Source organism: Cardiocondyla obscurior, linkage group LG24, assembly GCF_019399895.1.
Source record: "Cardiocondyla obscurior isolate alpha-2009 linkage group LG24, Cobs3.1, whole genome shotgun sequence".
NCBI lineage: Eukaryota > Metazoa > Arthropoda > Insecta > Hymenoptera > Formicidae > Cardiocondyla > Cardiocondyla obscurior.
The window spans coordinates 3,448,492-3,463,778 of record NC_091887.1 but is presented as its reverse complement, the minus strand read 5'-3'; the positions used below and the strand labels follow the sequence as shown (position 1 = coordinate 3,463,778).

Genomic DNA, 15,287 nt, shown 5'->3' with positions numbered 1-15,287 from the left:
GCCACCAACCAGCACCGCACCCGGGCATCCGGCTCAAAGGACCAATAATAGAAATACGTAGAATAATGCACGTTTGCTCAATGAACGCGTCGCCAAACCGTGAACGTAGGCGCAATGCCGTGGATGCGAGACCCAGATGGGGCCGGGGGGAAAAAGGGGGGAGAATACAATTAAAATATACATAATTTTGCCACACATCCACGCTTCGTTTTATTCGGCATAAAAACCCACCCCCGCGTGGGAGGTGGAAAAAGCCGTTAACACGCTGTACAACAGTAACACTAAACAATTTCGCAAATTACAATCTTTGGGCGGATAAACGTTACCTGTGCGTCCTGAATTGTTAGATGAGCGCAGAGCGCAAAAAGCAGCGGATCAGCCGCCTGCCCGGCAAGCGTAGCGTGCAGAAAATAGCGGGTCAGCCGCGTGCCAGATATCGTATCCGCGTATCGTCTTCGGGCAAGAAATATGGCGGTGCAGCCGCGTGCCCGGTGTCACACCGGCGAGTTGCCCTCAGGGGCTAGTCACTGCTGTCTCTCTCGCACACTCTCCCTCTCGTATTCTCGCTCTGTCTCCAAGTCCTCCATAGGTTCGACCCAACCGACTTGTACCCTGGTCACAAACTTTCGCCAGCTCTCACGAAAAACGTGCTCGAGATCAGCTCGGCACACACACTCACTCGGAAGTGAAGAAGAAGCGCCAACGCTCACCGGCCCACGTGACAGTAGAGACCCTCAAACAGAGACTGGCCATCAGGGGGCCACTTTTAATTGGCTCGAGAATTTTCGTCAACTCCCGCTTATATTCAAAACCTTACTATTAATATTAATGTTATAATTCAGTAAAACTAATAAAAATAAACATTTTAAAGAAATTAAATATTATTATTGTTGGCGTAGATAAATTTTAAAAAAGGATAAAACATAATTATTAATTAATTATTAAATCACAAAAAAAAATATTTATAAACGTACAAAATTTATTTAAAAAAGGTATGTACAGCTATAGACTTACTTTCGTAACGCTTACAATTATTGCCATTCTTTTTATTTATTATTCTTAATCGAAATGTTATAAACCTTTTAATTATCTTCAAAAATAATTGGTGACAGTTTGCAATATGTTCTGCGGGAACTGAACTGAATTTAGTAATTAAAAAAGTTTTCCAATCTAAATTTTTAGTTTTAAAATATTTAGAATAGTGTCGAAACATCTGTTCAAATATTATAAATATTTTGAAAGTTTTAATATTAACAAAAAATAATGAATTTTTTTTATAACATTAAAAAAAAATAAACTTTGTAAAAGAATATTGTTGCAATAAAGTATTTGATTTTACAGAATCAATGCAATTCTTACAAGTTTTACATATTTTTGTTACAGATTTTATAATATATCCTGCAATGTTATATAATGAATTTAATTCGATACTTGTTAATTGTAATATTGAATTATGTTTAAAAGGTGGAATTTTATCAATATTTGCTAAATTAATATTATTATTAGAATCTGTCACATTGTTAGTGTTTTTCTGTTTTCCTGATAAATATTCAATAAATCCAGAAAGATATTCTTGATCATCATTGTTGTAATTGCTGTTGTTTATATGTCGTAAGTACATTGCAATAGAAATTAATTTTAAATTATTCACAAATTGTAGTAGATCAGGTACAGTCACCGGCAATAATGGCCTGTCACACTGCGGCGACGGCGGCTCCCGTGCGTGAGGTGGGGTAGTGTGCGTGAGGCCTCACCGCGGATCGCGTACGTGAGGCGCGGAACGCCGAAAGGAGCGAGAGGACGGGGGAAAATTTGGTGGGGGGGCGTTCTCATGCTCTCTCTCGCTCGCGACCCGTGAGTGTGAGAGAGAAAGCATGAGTGAACGCTAAGGAATTATTATAGGCGCATCTTCGCTCTCTCTCTTGCACGCGTTCGTGTTTATACGGGTAGACAAGGATAGAAGTATATCGCAAGAGTACGCTATTAATTCTAGCGTATACTTTAAGACATTTCGCGACTTTTAACAATCGAAATTAAATACTCATGTTACTTATATTGTAAATATATATTTTTACATTACGTATAATTTAATTTTGAGATAATTTTCGTTTTCTGTCTTGAGAAAGACAATTTTTTTCTCTCTCACACTCACGGGTCACGAGCGAGAGAGAGCATGAGAACGCCCCCCACCAAATTTTCCCCCGTCCTCTAGCTCCTTTCGGCGTTCCGCGCCTCACGTACGCGATCCGCGGTGAGGCTTCACGCACACTACCCCACCTCACGCACGGGAGCCGCCGTCGCCGCAGTGCGACAGGCCATTATTGCCGGTGACTGTACAACATTTTTTTGTCGAATTTGCGAAAAAAGATTCTCTAGACAATCTTGAGTAAATCGGGATGTTAAAACAAACTTATAATTTTTTTGAGTAATAAGATATTGTGTTAAATCTATTATTGATTTAGTGGTAATAATAATACCTCTTTGCACTGGTTTAAAATCTCCTGCGTATCCGATTTTTAACTTAGTAAAAATATCAATAATTTCATTCAAAAAATTAATATTTTCGTTGTATATGTTTTCATATTTAGTCCCAAGAGTTAATGTGCAGTATCTGGATGTCATAAGAGAGAACCATTTAGATATTATTTTAACAAACCAGGCAGTAGTGACATACTCAGACTTATTTTTTTTATCTGCCAATAACATAAAAGAGCTACTTACATCATTAGAAAAAACATGCATAGTTTTATTGACTTTTATTTTGTTAATATTATTGCACCAAATATCGTCTGTCTTTAATTTAGGTGTTAAAAACAGTTTACAATTTTTTTGAATATTTATCAGTTCATCAAAATGTTTTAATTCTATTTTATCGCTAGGTAAGTTATATTTTATTACAATATCATTAGAAATAATTATCGTTTCATTGCTAACTAACGCTTGTTTCAAATTTTTTAAAATATGCGGTGGGTCACCAATTATAAATAACAATCGATTTGCATCAAACGGATGATTAATAGAATTAATTACTTTACTAAATCGTCCCGTACTTATACCTAATAATTTCCACAATCCAACATTTCCTGGACTCATGTCCAATGTGAGAAAATTAACATGAAAACCCGTTTGTTCGGCTTTAATGATAATCTGAAATACATTATCTTTCAAAATTGCTGAACAAAAACTATTACCTGTGAAATGGTATCCTACCACATGCTTCCACCTATTATTTATACCAACAAGCATAAATACGAGAACTTTTGTTGCTATACCATTTGTATTTGAAAATGTGATGTTTCCTATTATTGATTCGGTTGATGCGTTGTAACAAGTTTTAGATGTAATTGCCATTTCGTCAAACACTAAACCACATTCTAAGTCAGCCTCTTTCTCCAAAGTAGATTTCTTGTGTAATAAAAAGTCAAACTTCTAATTTTCTTCGTAGCGTCCGTAAACTAAATAATGGATATCCTTGTTGAATAAGTTGGTCATAGCCATTACGTCCACAAACAAATTTTATTTGTAGAACACTTTGAATAGTCTTATGAGACCAGTTTTTACTTCGTTTTTTAATCATTAAAATCTTGATTTGATCTTCGTTGAAAACTGACGATAAAGCTTTTCTATATTTATCATTTTTTATTTTAGTTTGTAGTGTTTCTATACTTTTTCTCATGGCTTTCATTTTTCTTCTCAAATTTATATTTCTTATATATTGTTTGTTGCATTTGTTACAAGTTTTTATATTTGTCATACATGAAGATTTAGGAGCAATTATCTAAAAAGAAATTATGCAAATTACACAAATATTTTACAATTTTCTGTGTGTCATAAAGCGTTACTATTTAATAAGTTTTACTTATGTTACGTCAGGAAGGTTAATTTTGTTTAATTAATTAGTTGGAAGGAATTCCTTGGAATGGGCTTTGCCGGTAGGGTAGGAAAGTGACGTACCACCGAATTTATGTGTGATTCGAAATTTGAATCTACACAATTTTTACGCGCAGATTATTTTCGGATTTCAATTGAGCGCGTAAGTGGTTCTTTTTAGAGAAAGGAAATGAATCCTTATTCTCTGGGATAGAACCAGGCGTGATTGATCGCTTAGACAGGATAATTTAGGGTAATAATAAAATAATTAAGTCACGATTTGAATAACACAAAATTAACAATTTAATTTTAAACAAATGACTCTAATTACAAAATTAAAAATAATCCATACAAAGACAAATAAACAATTTAGAAAATTCAATCAGCTCGTTTGAGATATAAAAATAATGTGAAGGTTTTTACGGAAAACATTAAATAATAAGAGAAAGGTTGTAGGCGAATGAACAGATATAAATTTAACATAACGGAGTTGAGTATTTACAGTATGTACATGAGTGTGAGCGTATGTGTATGTGTGTTTAAAAATAATTAATCCAGTGTGACTTCCTCGATTTCCACCACCCTCGCCGTGGATCTCGGGAAAACCAAGTCTATCAATCGCATCGGGGCCAGGAAAGGAAATTCCACCCCGGGATAAAAGATGAAAAAGTGAGAATCAGGATCAGACCGAGCTGCCTGAATCCTGATCTCCTCTGGTTCGAAGTGGTCAGGGCCGATGGAGAAGGCCCTTTCCGGGACAGGATCTGTCCACGGAGTACAGGCCCTGCAGAGGAGCTCCAGGAGAGGATCTATAACCTCTCTTGGTTCTGGACGCTCCTCGAGGATCTCTATACTCGGGACCGGAGATGGAGGTTGATCGGGGAAGTCTACTCCTGGGAGAGAGATAGAATCATCTTCGCCCAGAGAGTCGGCCTCCTCAGGTTCGACGGGAAAAGGAGGAGGTGAGAGAGGAGAGGAGCAGGCTCTTGGCTCATCTCCGGGAAACCGTGGCTCGGAGATGAGGGAAGAATTCGGGGTATAAGAAGGAGTCGTGGGGCGGAATTGTTCCGATCCCGGCTCCGTGGACTGAGTTGAAAAATTGAGCTCGTTGGTAGGATTCACAATAGAATGGTCTAGGTTCTCCTCTTCTTCCGGGAAATAACTGTATAACGGCTCCGGATCGCCGTGGATAGGTGATGGTGGCGGAGGGCCCGGACGAGGAGACCAAGGTCTCTTCTCGTGGCGCGCGGGAGAGACGAATACCTCTTCACTTGGCGCCGCCGCGAGCAGATATTGAATGAAGAAGCGGCGGACCAGCTCCCTCAAATTTTTAATTTGCTTATTCCGTCGCGCCCGACTTTTCTTCAAAGTTTTCTTATTGTGAGATTCCACTAAAATTATTAATTGATTTTAATTAAATTTGAACTGAATTGTGGAAAGTTAAATAACAATGGAGTGAAGGAGATTCGTCACCGACGAATTCCGAAGGCCTCGACCCGCCCATGAGAGATTCCGCGTAATCTATCTTCGGCGAGAATCGCTTGCCGATTCTTTAGCCGAGAACAGTCGCCAAAGTTCCAGCAATATTTCGCGGCGTTAACCACAGAAAATCGCTAGTTATTCGACAGCATGTCTCAACCGGTGTTCGGAAGCAGATATTCTCACACATTTAACGGATCACGGGAACAATCAGAACAGATTCAAAACCGCGGAGCCTCGACTCGGACATTTCTTTCTCTCTTAGATAACACTTGGAAACAATTAATTAAAAAATATATTTAGTGGAATCGTGTTTTCGCCAGGATACATATTAAAACGTTGGAACTTACTTTGTACGAGATCTTCAAACGGCTTCTTCGATAGCTTCTGGATCGACTTGCACACTCAAAGCACTCACGTTAGGTTTCAAGTAAACTAATGCGGTTGTAGCTGAGATGCAAGAGAGCGTGCTCAGCCTGAGCACAAGATTTTATAAGCTCGGAAAAGGGGAGGACTCTTCCCGAATTTTCATTTTTCTGAAATTCTAATCTCTCATTTGCAGAGCTTATTCCTCCACTTTTCCTATCTCAAAATTATTGGGCATTCGCACTTCATCCCTTCTCTATTTTAAGTTTTCGCCCTTAGTTTCTAAATTTTGGTGAGGAGTTCCCGAAGTCCATTGGTTTTAAGAAAGTAATATGCCTACAAAGCACCCCCGCTTCAACGAGTTACCCCTTCCGAGCCTTTCAGAATTTTTCTATCATTTCCATCGAGAGATGGTAGGGTAACTTTTACCCTCCATGCAACATATGGTTACCTGGCTTTATTGCCTTTGCCTGCGCCACATACTCCGGTAATTTCGGGTCTCTCGCGCCTTTGGTTTTTCTAAAGCTCAGGATCGGTACGCAATTACAATTTTAAGAAAAAAGTTATTTTTCTTTTCCTATGACAGACAGGTTATCAAAGTTGAAATATTTATGAGCTTTTAAATTTTGATTTTTTGTGTTATGTCTAGACAAATTCTTTGTCTGACATCCGTTGGCGCCCGTTTGCAATTTGTTGCATGTTTTTTATGCTTTCACGCAACAAATTGTCCCGGAATATGTGGACGTCTGTTGAATTATTTTCTGAAAGGCTCTGAAGTTCCTTTTTTTTTATATTACAATGGACTACGGTCTACCTTCCCCTTAACTAAAATTTTAATATACGTCGAAAAAAAGAGACGCGGAGTCGGAGACGTAACACTTATTAAAGTATTGCTTATTAAAATAGTTACGCATTATCCTGTCCATGTAACAGCGCAGCTTTTGTCAGAAGTATTGTGAAACACAACAAAAAGCTATTAATTAGTTATGACATTTACCAAAAAAAAATTAAAGATATTAGACAGTGGAAGTAATACTTACATTCTATTCCTCATCTTTACTTTTATCATTATTATTTAAGTGATTAGTAGAAACATTATTATATGGTGTATCATAATTTTCTACTAATAGTGAAGACTCTGGCATATTCATAATTATCTGTAAAAATTGTGTATCGTGTATGTACATTATAATTTTCTAATGTAGTGCGTTACTATTTTAATATTTAATATTTACCTTACATTCCACATCTTGACTTTTATTATTACTCAGCTGATTATTTGCAATATTATCTGTCTCATCACTATCAACATTGGTATTTTCTATTAACTCAGACGTATTCATAATCTAAAAAAAGTTTTATATTATACAAATACATTAAATTTTTTGTTATAGTATTAGTGTTTCCAGACTTACTTCACATTTCATAATTTTACTTTCATTGTTCTCATGTTACGTCTTGTAAACTCCACATCTCCTTTTTCCGATACATGGTTGATAAAGTAGATAATGAGAAGTATACCGAATGTATTGGTATCAAAGGAGAGGGTTCTAAGCTTCCAGAAAAATAATTTTTACTGACAGAATATCCTGAATCGCCAGATGTATAAAATAAAAGAAGGAACCTGAAACAATTGTGCAACAGATGTTGTTAAAAGATTTGAATATGGTAATTAGAATTGTCACCGCCGCGGGGGCAGCACCTCATGGCCGATCACCGGCGGCAGATCGATATCGATCTGTCGTTCGATATTTTGCTTCCGATTCTCGAAGGCGTTGCCGGCTCGAGTATCTCAGTGTTCACTCAACCGTGCCTAGCATTGTCTCGTGTGCAACGTAGTTCTCGCAACTCTGAAGATTACTCATTGAACGACTCATCCGGAAGACTCAAGCTATTGTTTAAAGTACAACTCAGCCAGCGCATCTTCGCCGTGTGCAGATTCGACGAATTGACTGGCAGACATCATCCTGCAGCACAAGGCGTGTTGAACCTCGTGCTCAGTTACTCAAAAGACTTCGCAGCGTCTCAGCGTTAGAATTAATATAATTTTGATTGCAGTTACCACTCAGTGAACTCTTACTAACTCTTGCCTCAATAGTAAACTCAGTGAAACTCATATTAGCATCAGTGCGGATCTCAACAGGCGAACACGTGCTCACCGCGTGCCGCCGCGTGGCTCTAAATCGAAGGACTTCCATCCGCCTTTTCGTACGATCTCAAACCGGCCACGACCGCGTAACATCCCCGCGGCGTTAGTAAACTCATATAATTTTTGAAAGATCTCAATTTTATACAGATGTCGAATGTAAAAATTGAAACGAAAAGATTTGTCAAAATATACATAAAACATTAATAGCTCAAAAAGATTTGGAATGTCTTAAACTAACAACAAATGTCTGGCGGTAGACAAAGGAAATTCTGGAAGAAAAACAATTCTTTAAAATCAAAATTTTGCCGTGGATCCTAGGGATTAAAAAAACAAGAGGCAAAACGCCTGCGATAATAAAAATAGGATATGCGGCCGGAAACTATAAAAATTCAGGCAGCAATTGCACGCTGCCGATAAAAAGGGTTACCTAAGCATTTTCGAATCTGTTATCTGGAAGCTTGAAAGGGCTCAAGCCATGTGGAGGGGAGCCTATAAACATTTTCTCCTGGACCAATAGATATCGGGAACTCCTCACCAAAAATTAGAAACTAAGGGCGAAAACTTAGAAAATTAAAAAAACTGAAAGAAGAGCGACCAATAATTGCGAAGACGGAAAAGTGGAGGAATAAGCCTAACGAATAGAATTCAAATTTTGGATAAGACTGAAAATCAAGCGCTGGTCCTCCCCTTTTCCGAGCTTATAAAACCGCGCGTTTCGGCGGGGCTCGCTCTCGTTCTGTTTTGGAATCCTATCAGTTGAGTTGTCCTTTTTAAAATTTCAAAAAAGTGTTGTGTTCGTGTACTCTGTTGTGAGACCGAAATAAAGAGAACTTCCGAGGAATTATCCAAAGGAACTTCAAGTGTTCGAAACGAAATTAGAAGCGAATTGTTTCGGCTCTAAAGCATGTGAGAAAGATCCCGCGGCTGCTCGCCTTGTTGTCGAGCCTCGGCACCGAGCGAATGTTTAGGTCGCTTCGGCTGCCTTTGGTCGGGTTATCGCCGGATCGCTCCGGTTTTGGCGAGAATCTTGTTGCTGTTACACCGCGAGGGTGCCGTGGGGTTCGTTCTCCGGAGGAAATTGTAGTCGAAAGGGAAATAAAGTCGTCTTCTTAGTTATACCGATTGAATTCTTTTTATTCCCTTCTCTTTTTACAGACTCACACTTGCACTGATTACTCGATATTATATATTCCACGCGTGATACTTGGTAGCGACTGCCTGTCCGGGCCGCGGCTGCCCCTATATATCTTCTACTGTTGCTATGCCAAAATTCATAGCAATCAGCGAAATCGCGGGTGGCAACCGCGACTGTCCTCGGACTTCGCGTCCCAGCCGGAAATGCCGGGTTACCTTGATCGGCGATATTCTGCCGATCAAGCTAAACGGTCGCGCGCGTGCGACATTCCGGCATTATTCCCGAGCCTCTGTTGCTAAAGGCTCGGGATATAACAATGCCAAAACGGAGCGGTCTGGCGGCCGACCCTGGGCAGGCCGGCGAGCGGGGGGTTCCTCGACCAGGAAGAATTTCCCGCTCGATCGACACCAGAGTCAGTATCTAGAGAAAACGCGAAGGATCGAGACAAATCGCCGCTTGCGTGGATCTCGGTGTGGCTTCCTCTTTGACTTCGACTGTCGCTTGCAGCGGAGTGAAAGCTACGCGGAAAAAATCGTCGTGTATGTTGTACAATCAAAACCTGATGTAAATAGATACTCGTTGTAAATAGACTGTTCGTCCAAATTTAGATTTGTAGTCATTGAAAGCTCCTGACTCTCGTGTTAAAAGGATTTCTTACGTGCTCACAAAAAAAAGAGAACCGCGTTTCTCTACGCGGAAAAGCAGCGCTGATTCGTGGAAGGAAGGCGCTTATTTCGGATATTAAACATTGGTCCTTCGAGCCGGATTCCGAGAACGTGAATTTGTGACCGTGTGCAGTGCCGCGTGTTAGCCGAAGAAAGAAAAGAGAGAATGAGTTTGGAGCTCGACGGTCTTGTTCGCGCCCAGGGCGAACTGCTTGGGCGAATTAGTCGGGCCTACGAAAAATCTGCGGAAGTCGGGCGCGGCTAAGACGACGCTCGGGTTGTTGGAGGCGCGTCTTGGTGGCCTTGAGAGTAACTGGGCCAAATTCGAGGCCAATCATCAAAAGATCCTCAATTCTATTAAAAAATACGAGGATCTCGACTATTTAAAGCTGGGAACACTAGCGACCGCCGAGGAAGCGTTCTTAGAGCAAAGAGCCATCTTGGATCTTTTGCGATCCCACAAGGCCAAGGAAAGGGAGACGGAGACAAAAGAGACTGAGGGGGCTAAAGCTTCATGCCGAGCTGCGCGAACGCAAATCCAGGTGCCGACCTTCTCCGGGAAGTATGAGGATTGGCCAGCTTTTCGGGACCTGTTTTCTTCGGTCGTCATCCACGACAAGACGTTGTCGCCAGTGGAGCGACTCCACTTCCTGAAGACGTCCCTGAAGGGTGAGGCCGAATTGCTAATTCGTCACATTCCGGTGACGAACGTGAATTTCGAACGGTCGTGGAAGCTAGTCACGGACTATTACGACAAGCCCCGTCATCTCGTCCGCGCTTATCTCGATAATTTCCTAGCCGTGCCAAAATTAAAACGCGAATCAGCAGAAGATCTCCGCCAGCTTTTCCACACGCTGCGTTCGACTGTAAATTTTCTCGAAAGTATTGGCCGGCCTATTTCGAGTAGCGAGGATCTGTTCGTTCACCTCGCCGTCAACTTGCTCGATCCGCAGACGCGCCGCGAATGGGAACGAACAATAAACGACTCCACCGCACCACCAGAGTATGCGGACCTGGAGACGTTTTTGGAACGCTGCCTCGACACGCTGGAGGCAGTCGCCGTGAATAAATCCGAGAACGCGATCTCGCGACCGGTCGGTGCCGCTGCTAAGCAAACGCGAAATCACGCAGCTCGAAAGGCGGAAGCTAAACTGGAGAAAAAATCGGGCCGCTGCGCGCTCTGCACCCGGGATCATTTTCTTCTATTCTGCGAGGAGTACCGGAGGAAGAGCCCTGCCGAAAAATTGGCTGTGGTTCGTGATCGCAAACTGTGCTTAAATTGCCTTGGGCAGCATCAAGTCTCGGCGTGCGAGTCGAAGAAGAATTGCGCGGCGTGCGGCTCGCGTCATCATTTGAGCGTTCACGACGTGTGTCGCTTGGAAGAGGCGTGCATTACGAGTCAAGCGGCGAGCGGTTCGCGCGCGCGAGTATCCGCCGTATTGCTGGCAACCGCTCGGGTTTTGGTCGCCGACCGCTTCGGTAAGCGGCACCTTGTTCGCGCTCTGATCGACCAGGGCTCCGAGTGTTCCATGGTCTCGGAGCGGCTCGCGCAGCGGCTGAGAGTGGAGCGAGCTCCCGCCGCCGTCTCGGTTTTCGGTATCGGTGGCAATAAGGCGGCGATGTCGCATTCCTGCGTGCAGATCTCCGTCTCCCGACGCACGAGCGGCCCTGCTCTGCGCATGAAGGCCTTCGTGCTTCCTCGGTTGACGGTTTACGCTGGGAAGCTGGATTCACCCGTCGGACCGTGGCCTCATCTTCTCGGGTTGGAGCTGGCCGATCCCGAGTACGCCGCCGCGGACGCCGTGGACCTCCTGTTTGGCGCGGACGTATTTGCGTCAATAATTCTGCCGAGTTTGAAGTAGGGTGGCCCGTCGCATCCGGTTGCCCAAAATACGAGTCTCGGCTGGATATTGTCAGGTCAGGTGGGCGACTCGCTGCGCGCTCCCCCCTCGCACTCTTTTCAATGTCGGATTGACGACGAGCTTATAAGCCTGGTGAGAGGTTTCTGGGCGCAGGAGGAGCTGGCTGCTGACCGGTTAGCCCCGCCAGTGGAGGATGAATCGTGCGAGCGTCACTTCCGCGAGACGCACTCTCGCGCGCCCGACGGCCGGTATCGCGTTCGGCTGCCCTTCCGGTCCCCACTGCCCGACTTCTCCGGTACCAGGCGGCTGGCGTTGCGGATGCTCGAGCAGACCGAAAAGAAATTCCGTCGCGACACGAAGTTCCAGGAAGCTTACCGCGATTTCATGCAACAGTATGAGAGCCTGGGGCACATGACCGTCGCGTGCGACGACGACAATGCGGCAAGCCAGCCGTGCTACCTCCCGCACCACGGCGTTCTTCGGGAATCGAGCGCTACCACGAAGCTGCGGGTGGTTTTTAATGGCTCGGCTCTCGGATCTTCTGCCGGGTCCTCAAATCAATTTCTGATGACCGGTGCGAATCTACTGCCTGCTCTGGCAGACGTGCTTCTACGGTGGCGACGTCATCGATTCGCCGTGGCGGCGGATATTGAAAAAATGTACCGCCAGATCGAGGTCGACTCCAGCGACCGCGACTTTCAGCGGATCCTTTGGAGGAGCGATTCGGAGTCGGAAATTCGCGAATTTCAGCTTAATACGGTGACGTACGGGCTCTCCTGCGCTCCGTTCCTGGCGATTCGCACCCTTCGGCAGTTGGCTGACGACGACGGGACTGCTTGGCCGTTGGCGGCAGCGGCCTTGGTCAAGGACACCTACATGGATGATGTCCTCACCGGGGGGCCGACCATCGAGGCCGCCCAAGAGATCCGGTTGCAGCTTACGCAGCTCTGCAGGGCGGGCGGATTCCCCCTGCGGAAGTGGTCAGCCAGCGATCCGGCAATTCTGGAAGGTATCGACGACGAGGACCTGCTGCGTCGAGAACCACTTTGGTGGCTTCCTTCCGAGGGGCACCTCACCTTGGGCCTTCGGTGGTTCCCGTGCCGCGATGACTTCTCCTTCGCCGCCCCGCGGCTGCCTCTCGAGATTATTTCGCGACGTTCCGTGTTGTCTCTCGCTGCTCGTATGTTCGATCCGTTGGGCTGGCTGGCTCCTGCTACTTCCTTGGCGAAGATTTGGATCCAGTCGACCTGGCTTTTGGGCGTCGACTGGGATGCGCTCCTCCCGGAGGCGCACGCTCTTCGCTGAAGGTCATTTCACTCGGAGATGGCGAGCCTGGAGGACATTCGTGTGCCGCGATGGATGGGCTGCGGGGAGGCCGAGACGACGTCAGTTGTCCACGGTTTCGCTGATGCGTCGGAGCAAGCGTTCGCAGCCGTCGTTTACTTGAGGTCCGCGGCCCCCTCCAGCGGAGTCAAGGTTCGACTGCTCGCAGCCAAGACGAAAGTCGCGCCTCTGAAGCCCGTTACGCTGTCCCGACTTGAGCTGTGCGCTTCCGCGCTGCTCGCTAAATTTACCGCACATCTTCGTGAAGTTTTATGTTTAAAAGAGCCTCCGGTCTTCTGGTCGGGCTCTACAGTGACTCTGGGCTGGATTCAGGGTCATCCTAGCCAATGGAAGACGTACATCGCCAACAGGGTTAGCGAAATTCAAACGTCAGTCCCTGACGCAGTTTGGAGACACATTCCCGGCCGCGACAATCCGGCGGATTGCGCCTCAAGAGGACTCCTCCCCGCCGAGCTTCGGGATCACGAGCTCTGGTGGACCGGCCCCTCCTGGTTGTGCCGAGCTCCGGAGGAGTGGCTTGCACCGGAAAACGCCGCGGAGCCATCTGACCTGCCTGAGCGTCGAACTCATGCTCACGTATCCCGTGCCACCGACGCTGGAGCCCCCGAGGACGAGATGTTGACGCGCTTCTCAGACCTGAAAAGACTCTGCCGAGTCACTGCGTGGTGCCTTTGCTGGCACTCTCGGAGGATGCCGCCGACCTTGAAACCCGCCCAGCCGAGGTTTCTCACCGCCGAAGAGCTAGAGGAGGGCCGATTCCGCTGGATACGAGCCGTGCAGCGCTCGCACTTCTCCGAGGAGCTTGCTTCGCTGGGGTCCGGCCGACCGGTGGCGCCCCGCGGAGGGCTCGATAAGCTCAGTCCGTTCCAGGACGACCGAGGGCTGCTGCGGGTGGGCGGCCGCTTGGAGAACTCCGCTTTTCCGTTTGATCGCAAGCATCCGGTGATCCTGCCGTGCGACTTCCACTTGACCCGGCTTGTGATGGAGGCCTGTCATCGCCGCGCCTTGCACGGGGGCGTCCAGCTGACCCTGAGCGCCCTCCGTTTAGATTACTGGGTTCCTCGGGGGCGATTCTTAGTTAAGCGAGTGATATTTCGTTGCGTGACTTGCGTCCGGTAGCGCGCATCGTCCCCTTAATCGCTGATGGGAAACCTCCCCTCTCCTAGAGTCACCCCTTCGCGGCCCTTCCTTCATACGGGTTTAGATTACGCCGGGCTCGTCTGGCTCCGGTCCTCGAAGGGTCGAGGGCAGCACGCGAGTAAGGGTTTCCTCGTCATTTTTGTCTGTCTGAGTTCGAGGGCCGTTCACTTGGATGTAGCCTCCGACTATTCGGTCGACGCGGTCGTGGCCGCTTTACGTCGTCTTATGGCTCGTCGGGGCGTTTGTCACACCATCTACAGCGACTGCGGGACGAACTTTGTGGGCGCGGACGCGCAACTCCGTCAATTGTTTGCCGCGAGTCATCGTGAAGCGCAGCGTATGGCCCACCTGGTGGCCGGCGATAAAATCCGGTGGCGATTTAACCCCCCCGCGGCGCCGAATTTTGGGGGCTTATGGGAAGCCGCGGTCAAGTCGGCTAAGCACCATCTGAGAAGATTGATCGGAGAAAATCGGTTAACCTTGGAGATGTCGACTCTCCTAGCGCAAATAGAATCGTGCTTAAAATCGCGCCCGCTCGCCGCCTTCTCGGATGACCCGGCTGACTTGGCCGCCCTTACCCCAGGTCATTTTTTGATAGGCGAACCCTTGTTAGCGCTCCCGGAGCCGTCTCTGTCTCTTGAGCCTTCGAGTCGCCTGTCTCGCTGGCGACTTTTGCAGCAAATCAAGGATTATTTCTGGGACCGCTGGTCCCGCGAGTACCTGCACTCGTTGGCCCACCGGCCGAAATGGACTAAACAATCCGAGGAGATTCAAGTTGGACGACTTTGTTTGCTCCGGAGTGAGGCGACGCCTCCAACTCGTTGGCCCTTAGCGCGCGTCGTCGAGCTAATTCCGGGTAGCGATGGCCCGATTCGCGTCGTCCGCGTGCGAACCGCGACCAACGAACTAATTCGCCCCGTTAATAAACTTGTATTAATACCCGCTAGCGAAAAATTCGTGGACTAAAGTAATTGTAATTGAGTTCTTGCTTGAAAGCGAGTTTTGTTTAATATTTTTTTTGATAAATTTTTGTTTTTTTTTTGTTAAACGGTGGATTGTTAATTCGTTCCTTCCTATAATGCCTCGCTTAGTTGCTCGCGCGCCGGTTCCCCGGGAAAGACGGGCGGGGTGTTCGGAACGAAATTAGAAGCGAATTGTTTCGGCTCTAAAGCATGTGAGAAAGATCCCGCGGCTGCTCGCCTTGTTGTCGAGCCTCGGCACCGAGCGAATGTTTAGGTCGCTTCGGCTGCCCTTGGTCGGGTTATCGCTGGATCGCT

General features: G+C 46.1%; 4 protein-coding genes across 4 annotated transcripts; all 4 read left to right on the top strand.

The window, feature by feature from the left end:
* Nucleotides 1–9,540: 9,540 nt before the first annotated feature.
* Nucleotides 9,541–11,526, top strand: LOC139111686 (uncharacterized). Its single transcript, XM_070672161.1, has 2 exons — nt 9,541–9,563; nt 9,867–11,526. The coding sequence occupies exons 1-2, from the start codon at nt 9,541–9,543 to the stop codon at nt 11,524–11,526; spliced, it is 1,683 nt and encodes a 560-aa protein (XP_070528262.1).
* Nucleotides 11,527–11,844: 318 nt separating this feature from the next.
* On the top strand, nt 11,845–12,831 carry LOC139111685 (uncharacterized). Its single transcript, XM_070672160.1, has one exon. It carries the CDS (start codon nt 11,845–11,847, stop codon nt 12,829–12,831), a length of 987 nt encoding a protein of 328 aa, XP_070528261.1.
* An 18-nt stretch (nt 12,832–12,849) lies between these two features.
* On the top strand, nt 12,850–13,989 carry LOC139111684 (uncharacterized). Its single transcript, XM_070672158.1, has one exon. It carries the CDS (start codon nt 12,850–12,852, stop codon nt 13,987–13,989), a length of 1,140 nt encoding a protein of 379 aa, XP_070528259.1.
* A 360-nt stretch (nt 13,990–14,349) lies between these two features.
* On the top strand, nt 14,350–14,976 carry LOC139111683 (uncharacterized). Its single transcript, XM_070672157.1, has one exon. It carries the CDS (start codon nt 14,350–14,352, stop codon nt 14,974–14,976), a length of 627 nt encoding a protein of 208 aa, XP_070528258.1.
* The last annotated feature ends 311 nt before the right edge of the window (nt 14,977–15,287 follow it).

Excerpts from the sequence above, each read along its gene's own strand:
- LOC139111683 (XM_070672157.1), top strand. The coding sequence starts at position 14,350 with ATGGCCCACCTGGTGGCCGGCGATAAAATCCGGTGGCGATTTAACCCC.
- LOC139111684 (XM_070672158.1), top strand. The coding sequence starts at position 12,850 with ATGGCGAGCCTGGAGGACATTCGTGTGCCGCGATGGATGGGCTGCGGG.
- LOC139111685 (XM_070672160.1), top strand. The coding sequence starts at position 11,845 with ATGCTCGAGCAGACCGAAAAGAAATTCCGTCGCGACACGAAGTTCCAG.
- LOC139111686 (XM_070672161.1), top strand. The coding sequence starts at position 9,541 with ATGTTGTACAATCAAAACCTGAT. Across the intron at positions 9,564-9,866 it reads TTGTACAATCAAAACCTGAT|GGCGAACTGCTTGGGCGAAT; the intron begins GTAAATAGATAC and ends GTTCGCGCCCAG.